Source organism: Epinephelus fuscoguttatus, linkage group LG5, assembly GCF_011397635.1.
Source record: "Epinephelus fuscoguttatus linkage group LG5, E.fuscoguttatus.final_Chr_v1".
In the NCBI taxonomy this organism is placed as follows: Eukaryota; Metazoa; Chordata; class Actinopteri; order Perciformes; family Serranidae; genus Epinephelus; species Epinephelus fuscoguttatus.
This window is the reverse complement of record NC_064756.1, coordinates 23,140,372-23,161,383: the sequence shown is the minus strand read 5'-3', so window position 1 is coordinate 23,161,383 and position 21,012 is coordinate 23,140,372. Positions and strand designations below refer to the sequence as shown.

The following is a 21,012-nucleotide window of genomic DNA, read 5'->3' as shown; positions in this document are numbered from 1 at the left end:
TACAGTACATCACCAAAATGACCAGTATCAAAAAGCAAAAGTGTCAGAGCTAGTGTCCAGATGGTATTCTGTGAACACCGGCAAAATCTAAGCAAAGGAGAGAACACAAAAGGGATTTTTGAGAGCAATGCAGAAAGGTGAGAAGTTTTTTTTTTAAAGAAAGCAGGTGGCTGTGAGTAGCGGAGTTGAAGACATGGTGGCACCATTCTCGATGGGGTGTAAGGGCTGAGGACAGATAGTGAGAAGAAAGCAAGAATGTTGGGACAAGGCTAAAGATAAAACTGCATACTCAGAAGCCTCCATGGGGTGATTGTGGAAAAAGACCTGCTCTGGATAAGCAAAGGTTAAAGCTCTGCAGCGCCAGAATGTCGCTGCAACATGACTGACAGACAGTCCTGCTGGTTCTCATTCTGGTTATCTAATCAGGGACAGAAAACCAGCAGGACTCTGCGACTGAGGTCTTACAGAAGACACAACTCTCTTGTATATTCTAGGCTTTACATTTGTAACCTACAAAAAGTAAAGACTGTGCCTAACCTCGACTCTCTCTGTTTACAGATTGCAGGCTTTATCAACGCCATTCATCCGTTCTGTGGCGACTCGGAGAACCTGACAGCCTTCCGCTTCTACGCCCTCAACCCCATCGTGGACCCTTGGGTCTTCATCATCTGCCGCAAGTCTGTGTTTCACCACCTTTGCTCTCTGTTGAGCTGCCGCTTCAGCAGGAGAGCTGTGAAGACGACAGCACAGTGCGCTTTGTCTTTACCCCTTGACAATCACATACAGCGCAACCCCCCAGATGTGACAGTTCCACAGACGAACGCGTACTCCAGTTTACCTCTGTGACCCAATAGGAGCCCTCAGCTGCGTGGGGGGGACTGGAGGCTGGGAGGCTATCATGTCTGATAAAACATTGGAGCAAATCTATGACATGAAACCTGAACATTTGCAAACAGGATTCCTGCGCTCACCATTTTAAGGCACACAGACTTTGACAAAGAAGTAGATGCCACGGTGGAGATCTTCATGAACTTTGGAAAAAACGATTGCACTAGGTCTTGAATTTTCATTGACTGATGGAGGCTGTTTCAAAGTTGCAAAGAGGGTTGTGCCATAAAACTAACAGCACTGTAACTTAGCACTAAGGAACACATCAAACCATATCATGCCTATAAACATTATACTGTAAAATCAGAGTATATGCACTCGGGTAAAAACTATATGGGTACAAAATGCATGAATGTATTCTGTCTTCTTTTCTCTCCGCCTTTTTTTTTTAAGACACAGCCAGGTAACTCTACTAATGGATTATTCTCATCTACAGTATGACATGAGATGCAGGTCACACTCAGTGACATTATTTTTTGGTCATCCCTGGGGTTGATGTTAAATTAATTTTCTGTGATCACAATTATAATGTATCCATCATCAAAAGTTTTCACCAAACATAAACCATTAGCAGGCTGTAATTAAGCATAGTTAATTTTGTCATAAAACTAAAAGTTAACAGCCATGCTAGCGGCCCATTGAAGTGCTTTGAGCTGAGCACTAATTTCAGCATGCTAGCATGCTAATTTTTAGCAGTTATAGTGTTCACCATCTCAGTGTAACACATTTTGGGCCTTTTTAAACTAAATACGACAACGGCACCACTGCACTCTTAAACCCCTTTCCAGTGGCTTGTGACCTGCCTAGACGTCGTTTCGCAACGTTGAGCAAAACATTTACAGCATGATGTGAGCAGCTTAAACTGCATTTGGTCTGAAAGGCCTTTTTCTTCACTAACATTTGACTGATAGGAATGTCATCAGTTTAGCAGGTATTTTGTCATGAACCAGAGTACTGAACAGATTAAGACTTTGACCTGATGATGATGCTAAATGAAAAGTTAAGAAGTAATCTCATAATCTTAGCACCATAGTTAACTGTGCCAAATATGGCAAGCATCTCAGTGTCAGGGTGGCATTCAGGTAAAAAAAAATCAGGGGACTACCAACAGTCACCGAGCTTCATCTTCTCAGGAACATGATCGTCTGCTTTGAGAAGATTTGATGGCTGTCTGTCAAGTAGTTACATTTACACTGTACCTGTGAAAATGGTCTTGAAAAATGGGTTTTGCTCCTTTCAGAGAGTACTTATCTTTCCCACAGTGCAGCACTGTTCCACCTGCACAGACTGCATGTGATGTATTAGCATTAATAGACTGAAATCTCCTCTTTTCAGTTGTTGTGATCTGTCCAAAAAGAAATAACCTGCTGTAAAAATTATAGAAGCACTCTAGTAGTCTTAAAATGCAAGAAATTAAAAGCAAAAATAGTCAGTTTCAACTGAAGCTGAAGTTGATCTGAAGTTAACCCACTTCTCTGGATGTTTGACTCTAATCTTCTAGACTGAACAATTCATTCATGCATTCATTCAACCTTTATTTATTCTCCAGAGATACTTGAGGGGCAGCCCTCATTGGCAGTGAAGTTGAGTCAATAACCAAAACAAAACAACAAAGAAATATACATTAGAAAAGGCAACACTATAATTTAATGATTACAAAAAGAATAAAAACCCATTTAAACTTACTAATTTCTCGAATAAGGGAAAACACTTGAGAGCGGGTTGAGAGGGTTAATTCCTGTTCCTGTCCTGCCGATATTGTCTTCGTATTGCATAAACGTTTAGCTCTACCCCTTCTTCTCAATCTCACTGTTTTCTAAGCTACCTATGATGATTGCTTGTGAATGTTGAAGTCTGCTGCTGCAAAATGCACTGTGAGAATTTTTGTTGTTGTTGTGACTTACAGTAAATTGCATTTAAATGTGTATTTATGCCTTTTAACTGTGCTATAATGTTGTGTATCCTTGTGCTGGTTTGGCATGCAGCAGTATAGGGATGACAGATAGGGTGATGAGTTTTTTTGGCTGTGATGCACATTCACTTTTTTTGCTTCAGTGCTCAGTCATGCATGACCCGAGATTAGTCAGACACATAACCACTTGCACATGTGGTCTTTGAGGGTATTTAAGTCTATTAAAATGAATGAAATAATACAATTTTAGAAACAGAAAATTGTATACATGATATGGTACACATTTTGTTCATGTGAAATAAAATATTGACGTAAGAAAAAAACAAGTTGTCCGTGTATGTTCCCAAGGAGAAATGTTTATGCTGATTTCGTGATGTTTAACAGCCCTACATGTTTAAAGAAACGCACACACTGCTCTCCAACTCAGTTCATGTATAGTTCTTAGCTGTCATGAGACCTGAGCATGTTTGCTGTGTATATGAAATGTAAGCAGTGACGAGATAAACAGAAGACGGTTGTGTTTAAGTGTAGGCAGTCATTTGTCTTTGTCTGGTTACAACCCCTAACATCAACCATGACTACAGTAAAAACATTTATTTGACATGCAGTGCTCCGTTTGTAAGACTGTAACCATCTGGAGATGTCCAAAGCATCTTTTACTGTGTAAAACAATTAAAAATGAAGCATTAAGTTATAAGACTACCAAAATATGTTCCAGTATATCAAGATTTAGATGGAAGTAGAAGTTGTCAGAATGTAAGTCAGTGGTTCTTGTGATTGATTGTTGACTTTGGAAATCGATAAATGTGGTTGTGACATTGGGTGGCACAGTGGTGTGGTGGTTAGTACTGTCGCCTCACAGCAAGAGGGTTCCCGGTTCAATCCTGGGTGTGGGAGCGCTTCTGTGCGGAGTTTGTATGTTCTCCTTGTGTCAGCGTGGGTTCTCTCCGGGTACTCCGGCTTCCTCCCACAGTCCAAAGACATGCAGATTGGGGATTAGGTTAATTGATACCTCTAAATTGTCCGTAGTGAATGGTTGTCTGTCTCTATGTATCAGCCCTGACATAGTCTGGCAATCTGTCCAGGGTGTACCCCACCCCTCTATATTTGTGTCACGAATAAATTAACTGAAGTCATGACGCAACCAGAGCAAAGCACACTGGTCGTTTGCATTGCTGGAAACTGTGAAATGACACATCATTTCTTTGAGGTTCTTTGGAAGTGAAAGGGGTGATACGTTTCTGAAATGTGATGTGTTTACAGATCCTCACAGATGTGTAATTCAGAGAACACAAAGTGTTAATACCAACAGATAAATATTTACATTTGGAGCTGCAGAAATGAGGTGGGCTAGTTCACATTAAAATGACAGGGAACATTAACAATACTGTGAGAGCTGAATGATGACAGCTTATTATGTAAACTGTCTCATTTTATGTATTAATATTGGTTTGCAGTCTTTAGAATCTCCTGATGTAGGGACACATTGACCTCAAAGTCTCATGTAAAAGTTGGAGTTGGAAGAGCAGCAGAGCAGTGGCTGGTACTGTAGCACCACTCTGTGGTTAAAGCACACTCCTACAACTGGAAGTGTATTTCTAAGTCATAGTTTTCCTCAGGCAAATACATGTCAGTGAGAGCATGGTGGCAAAAAGGATAAACTTAATGTAATGTAAATCAAAGCAGTTGCAAAATGTCATTTGCTTCCCGGACTTGAGCTACTCAACAACAAAAAAACAAAAAACGCCCACAGAGTTTGAGATATTAAGAATTCACATACTACAGTAATTAGGATGTGGTTGATTTATTGCAACACCAGTGCAGCAGGGACTTGTTCAAACCACCAGCCACATGTTAAGCAAATTACTCCTTAGACATAAATCAAACATTTTGAATTGTATCTTTGATGTGTTTTCATCTTTGATTATGTTTTCTATGTCTGTTTCGAAATCAAGGAGAATACTTCTAGGAATACTTCGCCCCCCACATGAACATCTGTGCATGTATTACTCATCCCATGATGAAAGTGAGAAAAAAAGAAATGCCTCTGGTGAACAAAGGCTAACATTATGATGAACTGATGTAAAGGTGACCGCATGTACTTCCTAAATGTGCCGTTACACTAAAACTGTCACATATAAAACACTTCCACCTAAACAGCGTCATGCAGAGACTAAAAGTGCACCTGTGTTATTTATGCCCAAGTGTTTTAATCTAATGGTTTTATCTAAAATACATGTGTTTGGTAAGCGCTGAGCATACAACTGGATAAATGAGTCTTGGATTATACAGCATGAGCTGTGTGAGAATTATTAAAAGGATGATTTGGTATAGTTGTGCTGTTGTTAAAAGTGGTCCCCTTTGACTTTGACTGATCAAAAATGTTTTTGGATTCTTCGTTTACCAGAGGCATGTGAGAAAACGTTTTCTTACCGAACTCAACATTAACACAGGGTGAGTAATTGATACCACTGATCAGTTGGGGTGAAGCTTTCCTTTAACCTCAGGAGACCAGACAGTCTGCACAGGCATTTGATCTTTGTTTAGCACCTTTCAAACCGTCCTTAACTCACATGCAGCATCCTTTTGTTCAGTCCAAATGCAGGTATGAGTCACCATTTTGCTATTTCAAAGCTGCTAGGAATCCAAAACACACGAAAAATGGTGCAGATAGCCGTCAAAATGTACAAATCTTGATAATGCCTCAAGTATTATTGAGCACTTTAAGACTGTAGAAAATATTGTTTGAGCGTTTATTATGGTCATGAGCTTTGGGGTGTTTGCTCCGTAGGGTGGCTGGACTCAACCTTAGAGATAGGATGAGGAGTTCTGGAGGGAGCTCGGAGTAGAGCCGCTGCTCCTTTGTGCCGAAAGGTGTTGAGGTTGTTTGGGCATGTGACCGGAATACCTCCCAGACACTTCCCATTGTTTCGGCTACGTCCAACTTGCGGGAGGCTTGGGGCAGACCCAGAACATGCAGGAGGGATTATATATCTCATCTGGTTTGGGGGTGCCCCAGGATCCCCCAGGAGCTGGGAAGTGTTGCATGAAGGGACGTCAGCCTGTTCCCCCTACGACCCAGCCCCGGATAAGCAGATAAAAAATGGATGGATGAATAGATCCCAACTTGCTTTTGTGCCCTTTACATGCAAGGTAGGTTTACGTATGCTTGTAAAGTCACTAAAAATATTTTTAAAACCCCCTCATCAGCAGTTTCAACTGGTTTTCTCAGCAAACTTTGTTACAATAACGAAACTATTCATTGATCAATAGACAGCCTCCAATCCTGACAACAAAAGATGCCCCAAAGAACACAGAACCATTATTTTATTTTCAGTGACCTGTGAGCACATACCATCACAACATTAAAAACATTCGTGTCAAGACACCTGTCATTCTTTGAGAGGAAGACTGAAATAACTCCATGTCCTCACAACTGACTCCAGAGAAGCTCTATGAGTAGCTTCCTGCTTCAAACAGTTTGATGAGGATGGCTTCATGGGGCCGCAGCTCCAGCGTGTCCAGATCCGTCGACCCCAAACGGTCCATTCCTGTGCTGCTCACGAACACTCCAGCTTTGGGCAGGCTCGGGGCCCAGGCGGGATCCAGGACATGAGGCTCAGGCCCGACGTTGAGCAGAATGAGGAAGTGGACACAACCCCATGAGCGCAAGAAGGCGAGGATCGGTGGAGAGGGGAGAGTGGAGTTGGAGGAGGAGGAGGAGTTGGTGGAAGAATTGAAGGGGAGGAAAGTGGAGCTGCCGAACAGGAGAGCTTCTTCTTTGGCTCTGCAGTGACTGAGGGAGGTGAAGAGAGTGACAGCTGAACGCTTCTTCTTCTCCTTGTCCTGAGGGAGGGATGCAGAGACAGTTACTGTAAATAAAACCTACCCAACTGATGGTCTGTGTCTTTATCTGCAGCTTTACATGAATTAAAAAGGTTCAGTGTGTCTAATTTAAGGGGACACATATGAAAAATAAGCATTTTATTTAGTGTGGAAATGAGAATATGGTTTTTGTTACCTTAGAATGAGCTGTTTATATCTACATAGGGAGCAAGTCCTCATCCATAGAGTCCGCCATGTTGCACCAACCATATTTATACAGTAGCCAAAAACTGACAGTTCGAACACTGGCTCTAGACAGGGCTGGTTGCTTTTTTCCATCAGCCACCGTAGTTAGAAGCTGCTGAATGACAGGGGTTTTTTTTGTTGTTGTTTTTTAACAAACTGCTCTATTCAGTGTTTTTAATGCTTTCAATCACCAGGTCTCTTTGTTGTGGAGAGGAAAAGACCTCTGTGGATGATTCAGCTCCCAGTAAACACCTCCTGAACAATAAAACACTGAAGGAATTCTAACCGGGAAAGTTTCAGTTGGTTGCAATCTGCAATCTCACCACTAGATGCCACTAAATCCCCCTAAATCTTGCACACTGTTCCTTTAAATAGTCTCATTCAGGTATTTCCAGAGGGACATCTGGCTCTGTTACTCACTTTATGGTTGTCTGGTGTTTTGTCCTTGTTTTCTTGTGGAGAGCTGATTTTCAGAGATGCATTCTGTGAGAGAGAAAAGTTTTATTTGGTAATGTGAACTTGCAAAACCGATCATTTATGGACTCAAAGTCTCGAGCGGGACTCCACCTGTGTTTGGTCGATGTCTTCATCATACTGCACTGCAGGTGATCCTGGCAGAGTCATCGTCAACACCAGGAGTAAGTTCTTCAGGTCATGGGATGGATTACCTCCAACCTGCAGTAAATAGTATATTATTCAGTTAGTGCATTATCAATCAGATTAATCGTCAGCTGACATGCATATGTCTTACTGTCCAGCCGGTCCATATGTCTTCGTCTTGTCTTTGCAGGTGTGTCTCTATGGCTTCAGCGACATCTGCAGCAGACTGAGGGTGTTGTGAAGGTGGCAGAATTGACTTCATGACCACATCCACCAGTGTAACGTTTTTCTGGCTGTTTTTCAGAGGCTGCAAGACATCTGTTGTCTGTCTTACCACCACGATCCTGAAGATACACACAGATGGGCATTCTTTTCAAGCTTTATTCAGAATTAACTGCTGAAATGAAAATCTTTCCACTGCATGTATAACAATACCTTTCCTCCTCTTCACCACTGAATTCTTTGAAGACATCTTTCCACTCCAGCAGAGTCTGAAATGTAAATATTTTATTGGATGCGAGTTTGTGGAAACTCTGCCTGTCAGAATACAAAACACGTGCATGAGCATCATTTTACCTTTTCTGAATATGCTGCATCAGTGTCACAGATCACAAAGCCTGCCGCACCCTGCTCCAGCCAGAACCGGAGTGCATGCTGTGGAAAAAGTAACGCCGTGTTTTAGAAAATCCAGCATCTCTGAGAATTTAACAGGATTAAATAGCATGACCAGAGAGTAGGTTTTATAAGTACTGTGGCTGAGAGGTTTGCTGTCTCATTTGCGTTTCCTGCTACCTCCCGAGGTCCCGACAGATCCAGTTCACAGACGTCTAACACCACTTTGAGATCTGCAGGACCAATGAAGAGGTCATTAAGATCTACCTGTGCAGGCTGTTCGACAAAAAGAGGTGCTTCACTCACCTGCTTTGTTGCTTTCAGCGAGCAGATGCTGGATCTGAGGCAAAGTCCCAACCCTTTCACCAGTCGCATTGTGTTTTAAAGGAGACGCCTTCTTGTCAAACAGACCCTGGAGGATTAGAGCTCCTATGCCCAGGGACCTGAGGTAGGGAAGCTGCTCACACAGCGCTTGAGAGAGAATCAACATTACAGTTAGGATTTCAAAGGAAAGTCATTCTGTTCAACTTCCTCATCTCGTGACTCTATTTTTGTCTCCAAACATTTTGTAGATACTATTTATTTCATTTATACTTTTATTACGTATGCTTTTTTGTTGTTTTTCATGCTTCATGTTGTCTGTGGCAGATGCTCATAATATATGTAGTAGTCTGGTTTTTTTTTTATTAATGTGCATTACACAACTGTTCTCAGTAATCAGGGAGCCTCTTTGGGATTGTTAAAGGTTGATAAAATCTCTTTCTTGATCCTCATGCAGAGTGAACATAACAGATTAATATCAGCCAGCTGGACCTCACTGAAGAAACTGGAAACTCCACCAATAAGCAATGGCTGAGCAAGACTACCTTGCAAAAAACCTGAAAACTTCTCTGAAGACTGGACAGCTCCAAGCTCACGCCATGTCAACTGGTTTGTGCTGATTAAACTGGAAATTTGTTTGGGAATATGCACAATTAAAACCATAATTCATCTAACATGTTAATGGCTCTAAAGGCCACTGTGTCAAAATCAATTTTCAAAACCATTATTTCAGTTTTGTATCTTGCACATTCTTGAATTATGGCATTTAATCAAATAACCACACAGCAAATCTGGTACAAGTTAGTATTCTAGCATAGATAAACTGTATGTATTGCACAGAGAGTGGGAAGAAGTGGAGATTAAAAGGGGACCAGCAGCTCATATTTTTGCCCCCTGGACGCCCAAGCAGATTAATCTGGCCCCTGACAAGACATCAAGACTAAATGTTACCATGAAAACTTTGTGATAGCGTTCACAATATATCTGTAGCATGTTACTGTTTGTTTTTCTCTTAACGTTAAGGGGATTTCCGCTGATTAAGTCTGTGGCTTCATGACCTCTCCTGGGTACGGGGCATGTTCCTCCAGGGAGATTTTTTCCCAGCTATACAGCAGCTATATGTATCATTCTTTCATGCCATTTGAGATGACAGAATGCCTACAAGTCTGTGCCCCATTTGGGAAAAAAATGAGTTGCACAATGGAAAAAAATCCTGTAGAGCCTACATCCTGTTTTATCATTTTTCAGGCATCTTCATCATTCTAAAACCAGAACACAATGTCACAAATTTGGATGTATTCATAGAAAAACTGAAAGATTTGGGGCTCTTGAGAACACATTAGTGCAGGACCCAAAAGACAAAAGACTCCACCCCGCTGTTCCGCCCCTGGATGTGTGTATTTCCTCACCATTGATGCCCCCTGACCTCTCGGCGGGCTGCAGCTGGTAGAACACAGCCTTCTGCCACCACTTGAGCGGCGTCACAACCGGCCTGGGGCTCATAACTATGATGGCGATGGAGATGGCGAGCATTGCCACCCAGGCCAGCCAGAACATGAGCACCAGGTAACACCGCACCTTCCTCCACCCCGGACCCCCCGCCGCGGCCTCCAGCTCCTGCTTAGTCAGCGGCTGCCACTGCTTGAATCTCTCCGGTTCAGGCTCCGGGACGAGAAGAGGGGCCGACTCCAGGCCGGCCACACTACCCGACAGCCCGGAGCCTGCCACGCTGCCGTAGCCGGTGTCTGCTCCTGCGTTCAGAGGCATCCTGCCCGGCTGCAGGTGGGTGACATACACTTAGATTAAGGGGGTTTAATTCCATTTAGGAGAAGCATGCAGACACTCAAGCAGCAGCAAACAGGAGTTATCCAACTGTTTTGTTTTGTTTGGCCCTGTCAGTTTGGTCTATCCATACCTCATCAGCGGCCTCTTTCTCAGCTGGCTCCATGTTAACCCCAGGGGGACTACAGATGGAAACAACACAGGAGCTGCAGGAGTCAACGACACACTCAGCATGCAGCTCTGCCCCGACCTGCACCCACCTCTCTCCTGCTACCTGTTTTACACAGGTGTTTTAATTAACTGAATTAACTGCTTTGACATGCCACAGGTCAGGTGACACACAGGCATCTGATTGGCCAGTAAAAAGACTGTAACTTTGAAAGATGCCCACTAAATCTAAGTAAGACTGTCTTCATTTACTATAATCTTATAGCCTAATATCTTAAACCAAACTAAAAATGTATTGTAAAATGTATTTTACACAGAACATGTACTGTTAAATTAGTCCTCCATTCACCTGCATTGCAAGTCTATGACGGGTCACAAAAACTCTTTCACACACATGGGCAATTCGAAATACACCTAAGCAAATGCACACATAAATAACTTAAGGACAATATTTAAAGACAATAAATTACCTCACTACTTAACTATCATGACACTGCACAAAACAAAACATTAAACAAAAGAGACCCTGAGACTCCTGAGACCCTGCGTACTCATATGAGGGCATCACATTCTGGGTATGCTGCCTCTTGTCCTTGTTTGTGGACACTTTTTGTGGTTCCCTCTTTGTGGTGCTGCCCTTTTTCGTTCTGGAATAATTTACGATGGGTAATTTATGGATGTTAGTCTATTTATTGCATATTTACTCTTTTATTTTAAAGGTCCAGTGTGTTGGATTTAGTGGGGGCTGATGCGAAAACATGAATGGCACTATCTATCGCCAGTGTTTATTTGTCCGTTCTGGGCCACTGTAGACTAACATGACTGACTAACGAAAACATAGTTATGAATGTAATATACCATTTCTGCCAATATATACCTCTAAATCCTACACACTGGACCTTTAATGTTAGCGATGTGGTCTTAAAGTTTGGACTGAGACCATTTAAAATCCATTTGGCTCATAAAACCCTCTGAAAACTCAAAAAATTCATTGACATTTCTGTCAGTTCCTATAAAATGTCTATAGATAGAAGCTTTAGCTGAAAGCAGTTATTGGTTAAGGGGCCCTCTGGTGGCCATCATACTGTAAACAGCTGCTTAGCTCCCCAGTATGTCTTGGGACCATAGAGAGGCTCTAGTTGAGCACGTCAGGCTCAAACCCAGGACCACTTTGTCTCCATGTTACTTATCTAAATATCACCCAAATACAGTCACAGTCATTACTCACATTGTCTGTCTGAGGTTTCAGGTCCTTTCTTCTTTATCACCTCTTACTCTTCTTTATCTTTGTCCACCAGTGTTCCCAGCTGAGCTGTGCCGTCTTGAGTTAAATATTGAGTGATCTGACTGGTCAGGAGTGAGGAGGTGAGAAGCACACAGTGTCTAATAAATGCCCTGCTCAGTCACTTCATACAGAGGTGCTGAGCCTTGCCACACCCTCGCAACACATTCTGAAGAACCCATGACTGCCATAGAGAGCTCCCTAAAGTCCCTCAAGAGGTAGTTTTCACTTTGACTTAAGCTATGGTGCATTTATTATTGATAGTATAACATTGTAGATAGATTGTAGATAGTGATGTGATTTATATATTTGCTATATAGTTTTCCGTCTGTGTTAAGAATGTCCCACAAACTTTTATTTGGGTTTGAGTGTTTGAATGAAATGCAGTGTTGTAAATTCAAAGCCAGCCCCTGAATTTTAAGACATTGCCATAAAATGTGGGATCTAATCTTCTAGTATTGTACTTTTTTGTGTGCTTGTGTGTGATAGGCAATTAATGGATAACCCTTTTTTTTTTTTTTACACCTGGTTAATCATGTGAGTGATTTTTAAAGCAAAAAATGCCAAATATTTGCTGGTTCCAGCTTCCTAAAATTTGAGAATTTGCAGTTTTATTCTTTTATGTGGTTCAATTACTTAACATGGTTGTAGATTTGACTGTTAATTGGACAAAACAAACTATCTGATGATGTCATATTGTGCTTTGGGGCATTTTTCACTGTTTTGTGACATTGTATAGACAAAAAAATTAATTGATAAATTAATCAACAGATTATTAGATAATATTTTGCATCCCAAACTACTATAAAACTTAACTAATGGTATGTTTTAAATAAGTGGGTGTAGCTGTCACAAATGTAATACTGTAAAATGAAAAATGTGTCAAAAACACAGTTCGCAGCATAAACACATAAACTGTTTACCTCGTCTATCATTTATAGTATTTATCTATACATTTAAATTCAGAATAATTGAACTCACTGTACCAGTGATACTCAGTTTATGGCCTCGTGTAAGGGTGCTGTGTGGTCCAAAAAACATTTTTTAGTTCACAATAAGTATGAACTGATCCACACAGGAAGTTGTTTTTTGTACTTTTCAATGTAAATATGGTGCCAGGAGACATTGAAAAATCAGAAATGAAATTTTTGATAATTAAAAAAAAAGTGCAAGCTGAGGATCCCGCAGACCACCCTACAGAGGTCTGGGCTGAGCCCCAGGGGCCTGTTGCACAAAGAACCTTAAGTTTGCTCCCTAAGTATGACACTTAAGGTTTAGTTTTTCTTTAGCTGACGAAATTACCTAAGGTTATTGCACAAAATCTCTTAAAAGGTTTAATCAGTGAAAGATGTTAAGCATTTACTGTACTGAAGGAGATTTTACAGCAGTTAAATTCTGCTGTTTCCACGTTTGCTAGAATGTTCACTTGACCTGAAAATAAAAAAAGTGGCAGAAGATAAGAAGACATGAAAACCAAATTGGGTGAGGGCGTTTGGAACCCGGTGAATTATGCAGCACACTGTTGACTTGTTTACATGAAATAACTCGCCAATAACTGATTGGAAACATCCCGTTGTATAAAACCGTAGCACAATCATTGTTTGTAATGAGGCTGGAAGAGCTTCAGAAAGTTGAGTGGTCCAACTCGGGCAAAATCAATTGCTCATCATTAAGGGTGTTCATCGGGTTCTCCTTAGGATGCCTTGATTTTTCTCATTGATCACCATAAACTCAGCCATGTTGCTGTCAAGATGCAGTCAGAGGTCACTTGTGTTTTTTTCCGCGCTTTAGTTCCTGAGGTCCTCTGTGCAATGGTTTAATGAACTTTAAGCAATTCCTTCAGTGTAAGACCAAGATAAGGAGAAAAACTTAAGTAAACTTTTTAATTTAAAGGGACATCTTAACTTAAGATGCTTTGTGCAACTGGCCCCAGATGCTGCATCTGGATTTACCTCTTGGTGTACTGGAGTGAAGCAAACATAGAATATTGAGAACAAGCAAATTATTTATTGATAAATATGAATAATGTTTGTTTATTTGCCCTTGTTCTCTTGTAGTGTCCCCCAGGCAAAGAGAGTTGAGTACCCTGCACTATATTTCCAGTGTGTTCTGTACAAATCTATTTCCTGCACGAGAACAACTTCTAAATCACACGGTGACATCACACATCACACGTCCTCTCTAAAGAGACACAGGGGTCCACATTTAATGAGGTATGTGTGCTAATTCCTGGGAACATCTCATGCTCTCTGTCCCCCTCCTCCATCTCTCTCTCCTGCTTTCTTTCTCCTTTTGTGTCTCTCCCTCTGGCTTTCTTCTCTTATGGCATACGTTTATGTTCTTGCTATAACAAGTCATTGCGATCCATGACACCCTTGCTCCCTGACAGCATTGTGCAAACTAATTATTTACTGAGAGATACTGCGTTCCATCATGAAACTCTCTCACACACTTTGTAGCCCACGTGCGGAGCACACGTTGAAGAGTGAAATGCTATTTAGTTTATTGTTGTGTGATTTGTTGCTGCAGAATAAAGAGTGTCAGATCATTTGTTTTCCACACACACATTTTGTATACAATATCAGCCACATAGTCATGTAAAATGAGCTGCCTTAAGCCTCTGGCATGTGCAGATAATGTATCTATTATATGACAACAAAAAATATAGTGCCAATATTACAAAAAAAAACAACACAGTGGGGACTTGATTCAAACTTCATTAAAATTGACCGGAAAGCAAACTGTCAAAGAGAAGGTATTACATGACAAATAGTTAATTTAGTTCTCATCTAAATTGTAAAGTGTCTGTTTCAGCTAGTCTCCATGAAGATGGTGCAGCTGGTGAAGATTGTGTTTCCATGGTAACGGCTTTAGTTTGAGTCCTCCTCCGATCCTTCAATGTCCTGAAACATCATAACACAAATATGTCACCAACACCGACCACTGACACTGTAGACGTAACCTTTTTTCTGAGCTACTTAAAAAACAGCAGAACGTACTTTCTGACATTATAAAAATCAAAGGTCATGACTTATTGGTTGTGTTCATTTAAAGAGAAATTCCCTGATATTTACTTTAGTTTTTACCATTATTTTCATTAGTCCTAATAGTTATTTTCATGATTGATTAATTGGTAAATTATTTGTTTGCAGTAAATTGACTCATTAAGTACAGCATATTATTTATCTGGGTTTTGGACTGTTAGATAAAACAACACAAGTGTAAGAATAAGCCAAAACGACGTTCTCAAACTATTGTGTGACACACTTTGTGGCCCCACTGACCTGTGTTGTCACTGTAACAGCTAAAAATAATTGCCATTTTTCTTTTTAACTAGTCACATGACAGCAGCAAATAGTTCAATGTCTACTCTACCCTCAATATATTTCTAAGGGTGCAGCCTTAGAAAACTGTGTAAGAATTAGGCACATAATTGTGTCCCGTGACTCATATGTCTCACCATTGGCTCCTGAGATCTGATAGTCATGATGTGTTTCTGATATGCAGAGATGATACAGTCTCTCCTGCAATGCAAAGAGAGAAACAGTGGTATAATGTCTGAAGGATTTCTTTTTGATTCCTCAAATTTTATTATTATTTTTTTTTTAATTCATCAGTCTTACTTGCTGGTGATGCCTCCTCCTGGTGGGAGCCCAGGCATCTCCTCTGCAGCCAGGAATTTGATCACGTACAAAAGGTCAGGGTCTTCATCTCTGGACCTCATCATCTGGATTATTTCTGTGACAGGTGATAGCCAAAGCAAAACAATGCCATTATAAATCAGGGTGCTGACAGTAGTTTATTTTGTTGTTGGGGCTCAGAGTGACTCTCGAGCACATAATCACCTTCCACTTTGATGTCAATCTGTTGCTCCAGCTCTGCCTCCTGCTGCAGTGCCTCCTGTGACACCTGGGGGGCGCCGGGGAAGCAGACGATGATGATGCTCATGTTGTCCAAGCTGCCCTGCAGAGGGAGACAGACATGTTAGAGAGGAAGCACTGCCACTGCACAGGTAGACAGTGGTGGCAGGTAACTGATTCCTTTATATTTTTTGAGGTATTCAACAGCTTGTGTTACTTTTGTTATTTTTTGTTTTGTTACTTATTGTTACTATTAACACCAGTTAATCTGTATATTAAGATTTGAAAAACCCATAATGAGCACATGAATTACACGTGGCTTTGTTATTCAGTATGTTTAACTGTGCAAAAAATACACAGTTTAGATTAGCACCACCTCAACAGGGTGTTAAATTAGAGTGCTTCTTGTGTGTTAACCAGGTTGTTACAGATCCTTAAAAAGTCTTAAAGGCCTTAAAAGTCATTAAATAGTCTTACATTTTAATTGGTGAGGTGTTTACTACAAACATGTTGTTTAATTTCACACTTACCTTTGCACAAGATCACATATATACTACTTAACTGTGATGTTTAAATAAGTAAAACATGATTTGTTAAAAAAAAAAAAATTGTCTTGAGTGGGTCTTTAAAAGCATTAAATTTAAGAGTCTTGTGGCCACCCTGGTTAAGTCAGTGTTTCCAACCCACTAACATGAAATAGTAAGATAATCAAGGTTCAGTCATGGAAAACCTGGAAAAGTCATGGAATCTAATAATTTAATTTTCCAGACTTTGAATAGTCATGGTAATTTGAAAGTTTTGGAAAAGTCATGGGATTTTGTTGTGTGTAATGAAATTGTGACTGTAATTTTCTGTGGATAACTTAACATATAATGACGCAAACATAACCAACTAGACTAGAAAAGGTTGCTGTTGATTTTCACACAATAATTAACATTTTAGGAAAGTAAACTATATAAATCTGTTCATTAAATTTTAGTATGGGTCCTTGAAAAGTTAAGTTTTGTCCATTAACATGTTTTGGAACCCTGGATAATCTAGCAGAGGGTTGTCTGCCTACATAATGAGCACTTTTACTTTTGATGCTTCGAGTCAATTTTACTGATAATGCTTCTGCACAAGTTTGAATGCAGCACGGTCTTCCATCAGTTGAAGTCTGTTGAAATAGACCTGTTGATAGCAGGCGACTGACGTCTGTTTTTGTTTTGACAAGCTATCAGTCTCTCATGATGTCACAGTCGAGTACTTATACTGGATGATGATAATGCTGATCCGCAAATACATTACTTTAGCTAATGAAAAATGCATCTGTGAAGTAGCTCTGGAAGGATAAATCAGCTAGATATTAGCTTATTGTAGATCAATCCAATTGGTGTATATGTTAGCCAATAAGTTACAAACAATGTCAGTACAGAAATGCCAAACTACTACAAACACACATTGCAGTTTAAGAAATATCAGCCTGTTGATTATGACATGGCGAGGGTGTACTAGAACATGTAGTCTTTCAGCAGTATAGTAAGCCTTTTTAGGTGAAATAAATAGCAGCCCATCCGGCCTGGATAAAGCCTCTGAGCCCTTATGCATTGAGCTGTAACATTGAGACTCACATTCAGTTCTAATCCGAGCCATGTGTAGCATTTCTTCCCTCCTATCCCATGTCCCATGATGCTGTAATACGGCTATTTATAGGCCAGGCTAAGGGCTCGTCAGTGTTCAGACGTGCAGTTACTAACAAGCATTAACGAGACCTGCAGGAGAAGTCTGCTTACATAACAACATCACCTCAGACCCTGGCCTCAATGTACACTTGCCCTCAGGCTTCCCATTCATAAATCCACCTGCTGTAACACTGTGCGTCACAGAAAAATCCAATGAGCTGAGTTTGGAGGAATTGGTGTTCTGCCGAGATAAGAGTACAGGAATACAACTACTGCGCATGTATTTAAGTAGATTAATTAAGAATGTTCAATTATATTTCTGTGCTGTCTAATCTGTCCTTTAAGGAAACATGTATGAGGCAAAGACTTAAAAGAGAATCTGGAACGTCAGCTCTGATAAACTCTAAATAAGGCCATTTGTGGGAACATAACTTTGCATCAAAAGGTTTCAGTATGTCTGCAAAATGATCGATTCAATATATATGGTTTCCTAAAACAGATTGACTTGGATCATTTAACTCACATGGAAGTTTGAGACATAAATTATAGAATGGCTTCATTCATCCAGCCGCCATCTTTGTCATGGTTATTGAACCTTACTGCTTCTTGATACTGACCATTACTTATTTATTCTTTGATTCTGTGCTGAAAAATACCTATACCTGGTCATGGTCATGCCAAAGCTGTTTCACGGGCCTTTATGCTGAGGTACCTGTGGCAAATCTTCCTCACATTTTTTCATGTAACTTTTTGCAAAATATTCCGATCTGTTTGCCGTTCCAGTGATTCTTCCTTCCTGGTGCAGTGTTTGAATCTGAAAGTTATTTCTCATTCAGTGATTAACCACACAAAGGTTAAAGTGTATGTGTTGGTATCAGAATCTTTTGTCAAACCCTTTCGTTTTCTTTTCTTTTCTTACAGTTTAATGCACCTTGTCTGTGTCCTGTTGTGATGTTGACTTCTCACCTTATAAAGACACAGGTCAATGACTTGCGTGCAAATCTCCCTCAGGTCATCGCACACCTGCAGACGACTTCGCACAAAGGCGCACAGTTCCTCATTACCAATGGCGTCCCACACACCGTCACATGCTAGAATTAGGAACTCGTCTTCGGGGGTCCTCTCCATCTCGTACACTTCTGGCTCCGGCGACACTAGCTGCTCAGTCTGCGGCCTCCAGTCCACCTCCTTGAAGTCAAAGTCCCCCAGTGCTCTGGAAACTGCCAGTGAGCCGTTGACTCTCTGCAGGGTCACCGAGCCCCCAGCGTTCTGGATGCGCTCCTTTTCTCTGGGGTTGAATGGCTTGTGGTCCTCTGTGTAGAAGACCACCTGGCCGTTATGGCAGAGTAGGGTGCGGGAGTCCCCGCAGTTGACAAAGTAAATGTAGCGTGGTGAAATCATAACGGCCGCTGCAGTGGAGCCACTGCGGTCCCAGTTGTCCTGGCGAGCCAGTTTGTGCATGTGGGTGTCAATGTCCAGGAAGCCTTCACGGATCCCCTCCTTCACCTGCTCGGGGTCCTCGTTTGCTGTGACTCCACCTGTGGGAAATGAGGGGCAAACATTTGGTTTGAAGACTGAGATGTTGTTTGTTTAGAGGCCAACACACATGGACCAAGGTACCATGTACACTGGGGGTTCATCTTGTGTTTGAGTTGTGAAATTCCTGTCTCCAACATTTAGTCAAGTCAGCATAGGTGTAGATTTTCTGGATGTTGGGGTTGGGGGGGACACAGGGGACACAGCTCCCTCAATATTTAGAACATGTGCTTTTGCCCACCCCTGCACAGGACTTTTGTTTAGATGATTTTGGAGACATTTCCACCTTAAATTGATGCAGAAAAGGCACAAATTGGTGCATGGGAAGTCATCAGAATGCAGGAAATTAAGTGTTTAATGCTTCAAATTTCCAGGGAGAAACCGAGAATTTCATGTTTACCCCCTAATGTTGAAACAAAACCCTTGGACGTCAGGGTACTGACACACCCACCATAGAGAGGACATCACCTGTGTTATTGTGCAATAACATGGCCGACAAGATTCTTACTCTTAATTATCAAATACAGTTTGAACCAAAATCTTCATTTATCCAAGAAAGCATAAAAATGGCTTTTTCCAGGGAGTGATAGGTAGCAGTAAGAAGAGTTTCAGACTAAAGATTACAGCCTTTCATGTAACTGTGATTTTAATCTTTTTTCATATGGCCAACCAATGAGTTTACAGCTCTAAAAATAGGTAACCTGACACGTGATATATCAGCACCTGTGTTTTGTTTGGCTCCATCCCTGAATGTTCGGCACTACTTTGCATGATCCAATGAACAGTAACAGCAATAACAGTAATATCCAGCATTCTAATGTAAAAATATGCAACACATTATGTTGTTTAATTGTTTATCAGCTTTCATTACTGTATACACATACATGGCACGTCCGATTTCCAAGATAATCTCACCCTCAAACCTAGCTTTTTATTAATCTGCTCATAATCAGCTACTCTCACTGACTTTATGTTCCTAAATCAAGTTTATTTCTATGCTTAAAAACAGTGACATCAAATGTGCAAATGTGTTAGTTTCTCAGTATACCAGTAGTACTTAATTTGAGTGTTTTCTTTGCAAAATATTTGCAATGTCAGTGCTGTATGTTTTCAGTTTAAATGATGATTTTGTTAACATTACACGTAACTGATTCTCCCTGATTATATCACGTTATTTATTTTGCAGATTCAGCAAAAGCAACATACAGTAAGTGCATTTAAACTCAGTGCTCAGTTCAGTGCTGCAGTATAAGTGCTAGGAGTTATATATGTATTTTTTACCACTTTGAATAATTAGATTCATCCTTTCTGCCCCTCATGGTTCTGTACCTGTTGCCAGGATGTGCTCCAGCAGGTTTCTGGAGCAGTACTGTGCCACAGTGGTGCCTGCATGTCCATCAAAAACAGCAAAGTACCCCCAATCCTTCAGGTCTCCTGTCAGCTGGGGCATGCAGGTGTGGGCGTCCTCCATCTGAGCCCTCCAGCCCTGCATGCTCGCCACAGCGTAGCTCATCCCTGACTGAGATTCCCCCTCTGACACATGTTTCTCCAAGATGGGACGATCCAGATATGGGCTCGGCATCGAGTCGTCGTCATCAAAACTGTCTTCCTCCTCAGATCCAGTTTCCCTGGGCCCCCCTTTGAAAAAGAAGGTGACCATCTTCTCCGTCTCTTTGACTAGCTGGCGGAGGAAGGAGGGTACCTCCACATTGCTGGCACGCCTGGCCGTCTTCATCACTCCGCGAAGCCTGTTTTCAAGCTTCTTGCTCGACCTGGCAGCAGCCCGTCTCCTCCTGGTGACCCTCCTCCGGCCCTGTGTTTTCCGCAGCAGGTCCAGCGCAGCAGTTAAGCTGTGCCACCCCAAGCAGGTAAACAAACAGTAACCTCAAATAAGAAGAATCCTGTTAAATGAAAAACTGAGTTGGTTTTCTGTTTAAAATTATCAGGCCCATTTTTGCATCCCTGTGGGTACAGTCTGAGAATCCTTCTTATGTCCTTTGAATTTGACAATTAGACCATCAGGTGTCTTCCTCTCGCTGTTCCTGTCTTCCCTCTGTCTATTCTTTACCTGTCCTGTATCCACCCTGTGCTTCTATTGGCCTATCTATTTCTGTTGATTGATCCCTTTGCTCCACCTACTGCCTCCCTCCCTCCCTCTGTCTGTGTAACGCTGCGGGATAATCACCTGGCCTTCAAGGAAGCCCAGGTGACCCGTGTCTCCTCACAAGCATGGATTATGAGCATGACATTTTGCAACAACACAGAGGGATCCCAGTCAGTCACACCTGTCTGCATGGGATTAATGGCTGAGACAAACAA

The 21,012-nt window shown here is 41.3% G+C and overlaps 3 protein-coding genes and 1 long non-coding RNA gene across 4 annotated transcripts in view; 2 read left to right on the top strand and 2 right to left on the bottom strand.

The window, feature by feature from the left end:
- ptgir (prostaglandin I2 receptor) overlaps nt 1–3,106 on the top strand; it is a 31,518-nt gene extending 28,412 nt beyond the window's left edge. Inside the window, exon 3 of the mRNA XM_049577444.1 lies at nt 559–3,106. Within this exon, the coding sequence (XP_049433401.1) occupies nt 559–846 (288 nt within the window). The 3' untranslated portion in view covers nt 847–3,106. The remainder of the gene's footprint in view (nt 1–558) is intronic.
- A 2,904-nt stretch (nt 3,107–6,010) lies between these two features.
- On the bottom strand, nt 6,011–10,467 carry si:dkey-202g17.3 (4F2 cell-surface antigen heavy chain). Its single transcript, XM_049577094.1, has 10 exons — nt 10,320–10,467; nt 9,814–10,180; nt 8,390–8,554; nt 8,222–8,316; nt 8,048–8,125; nt 7,907–7,962; nt 7,623–7,815; nt 7,439–7,546; nt 7,292–7,354; nt 6,011–6,646 (listed from the first exon to the last, which is right to left on the bottom strand). Exons 1-10 carry the CDS (start codon nt 10,350–10,352, stop codon nt 6,254–6,256), a joined length of 1,551 nt encoding a protein of 516 aa, XP_049433051.1. The 5' UTR covers nt 10,353–10,467; the 3' UTR covers nt 6,011–6,253.
- LOC125889265 (uncharacterized) lies at nt 10,048–20,131 on the top strand. Its single transcript, XR_007449436.1, has 7 exons — nt 10,048–10,186; nt 11,653–11,719; nt 13,694–13,849; nt 15,254–15,383; nt 15,513–15,665; nt 19,880–19,900; nt 20,033–20,131. It is a non-coding gene; the product is annotated as an uncharacterized LOC125889265 (long non-coding RNA).
- ppm1na (protein phosphatase, Mg2+/Mn2+ dependent, 1Na (putative)) lies at nt 14,372–20,637 on the bottom strand. The gene is made up of 6 exons (XM_049577099.1): nt 20,023–20,637; nt 18,124–18,695; nt 15,482–15,599; nt 15,260–15,374; nt 15,097–15,160; nt 14,372–14,539 (listed from the first exon to the last, which is right to left on the bottom strand). Exons 1-6 carry the CDS (start codon nt 20,426–20,428, stop codon nt 14,507–14,509), a joined length of 1,308 nt encoding a protein of 435 aa, XP_049433056.1. The 5' UTR covers nt 20,429–20,637; the 3' UTR covers nt 14,372–14,506.
- Between the last annotated feature and the right edge of the window lie 375 nt (nt 20,638–21,012).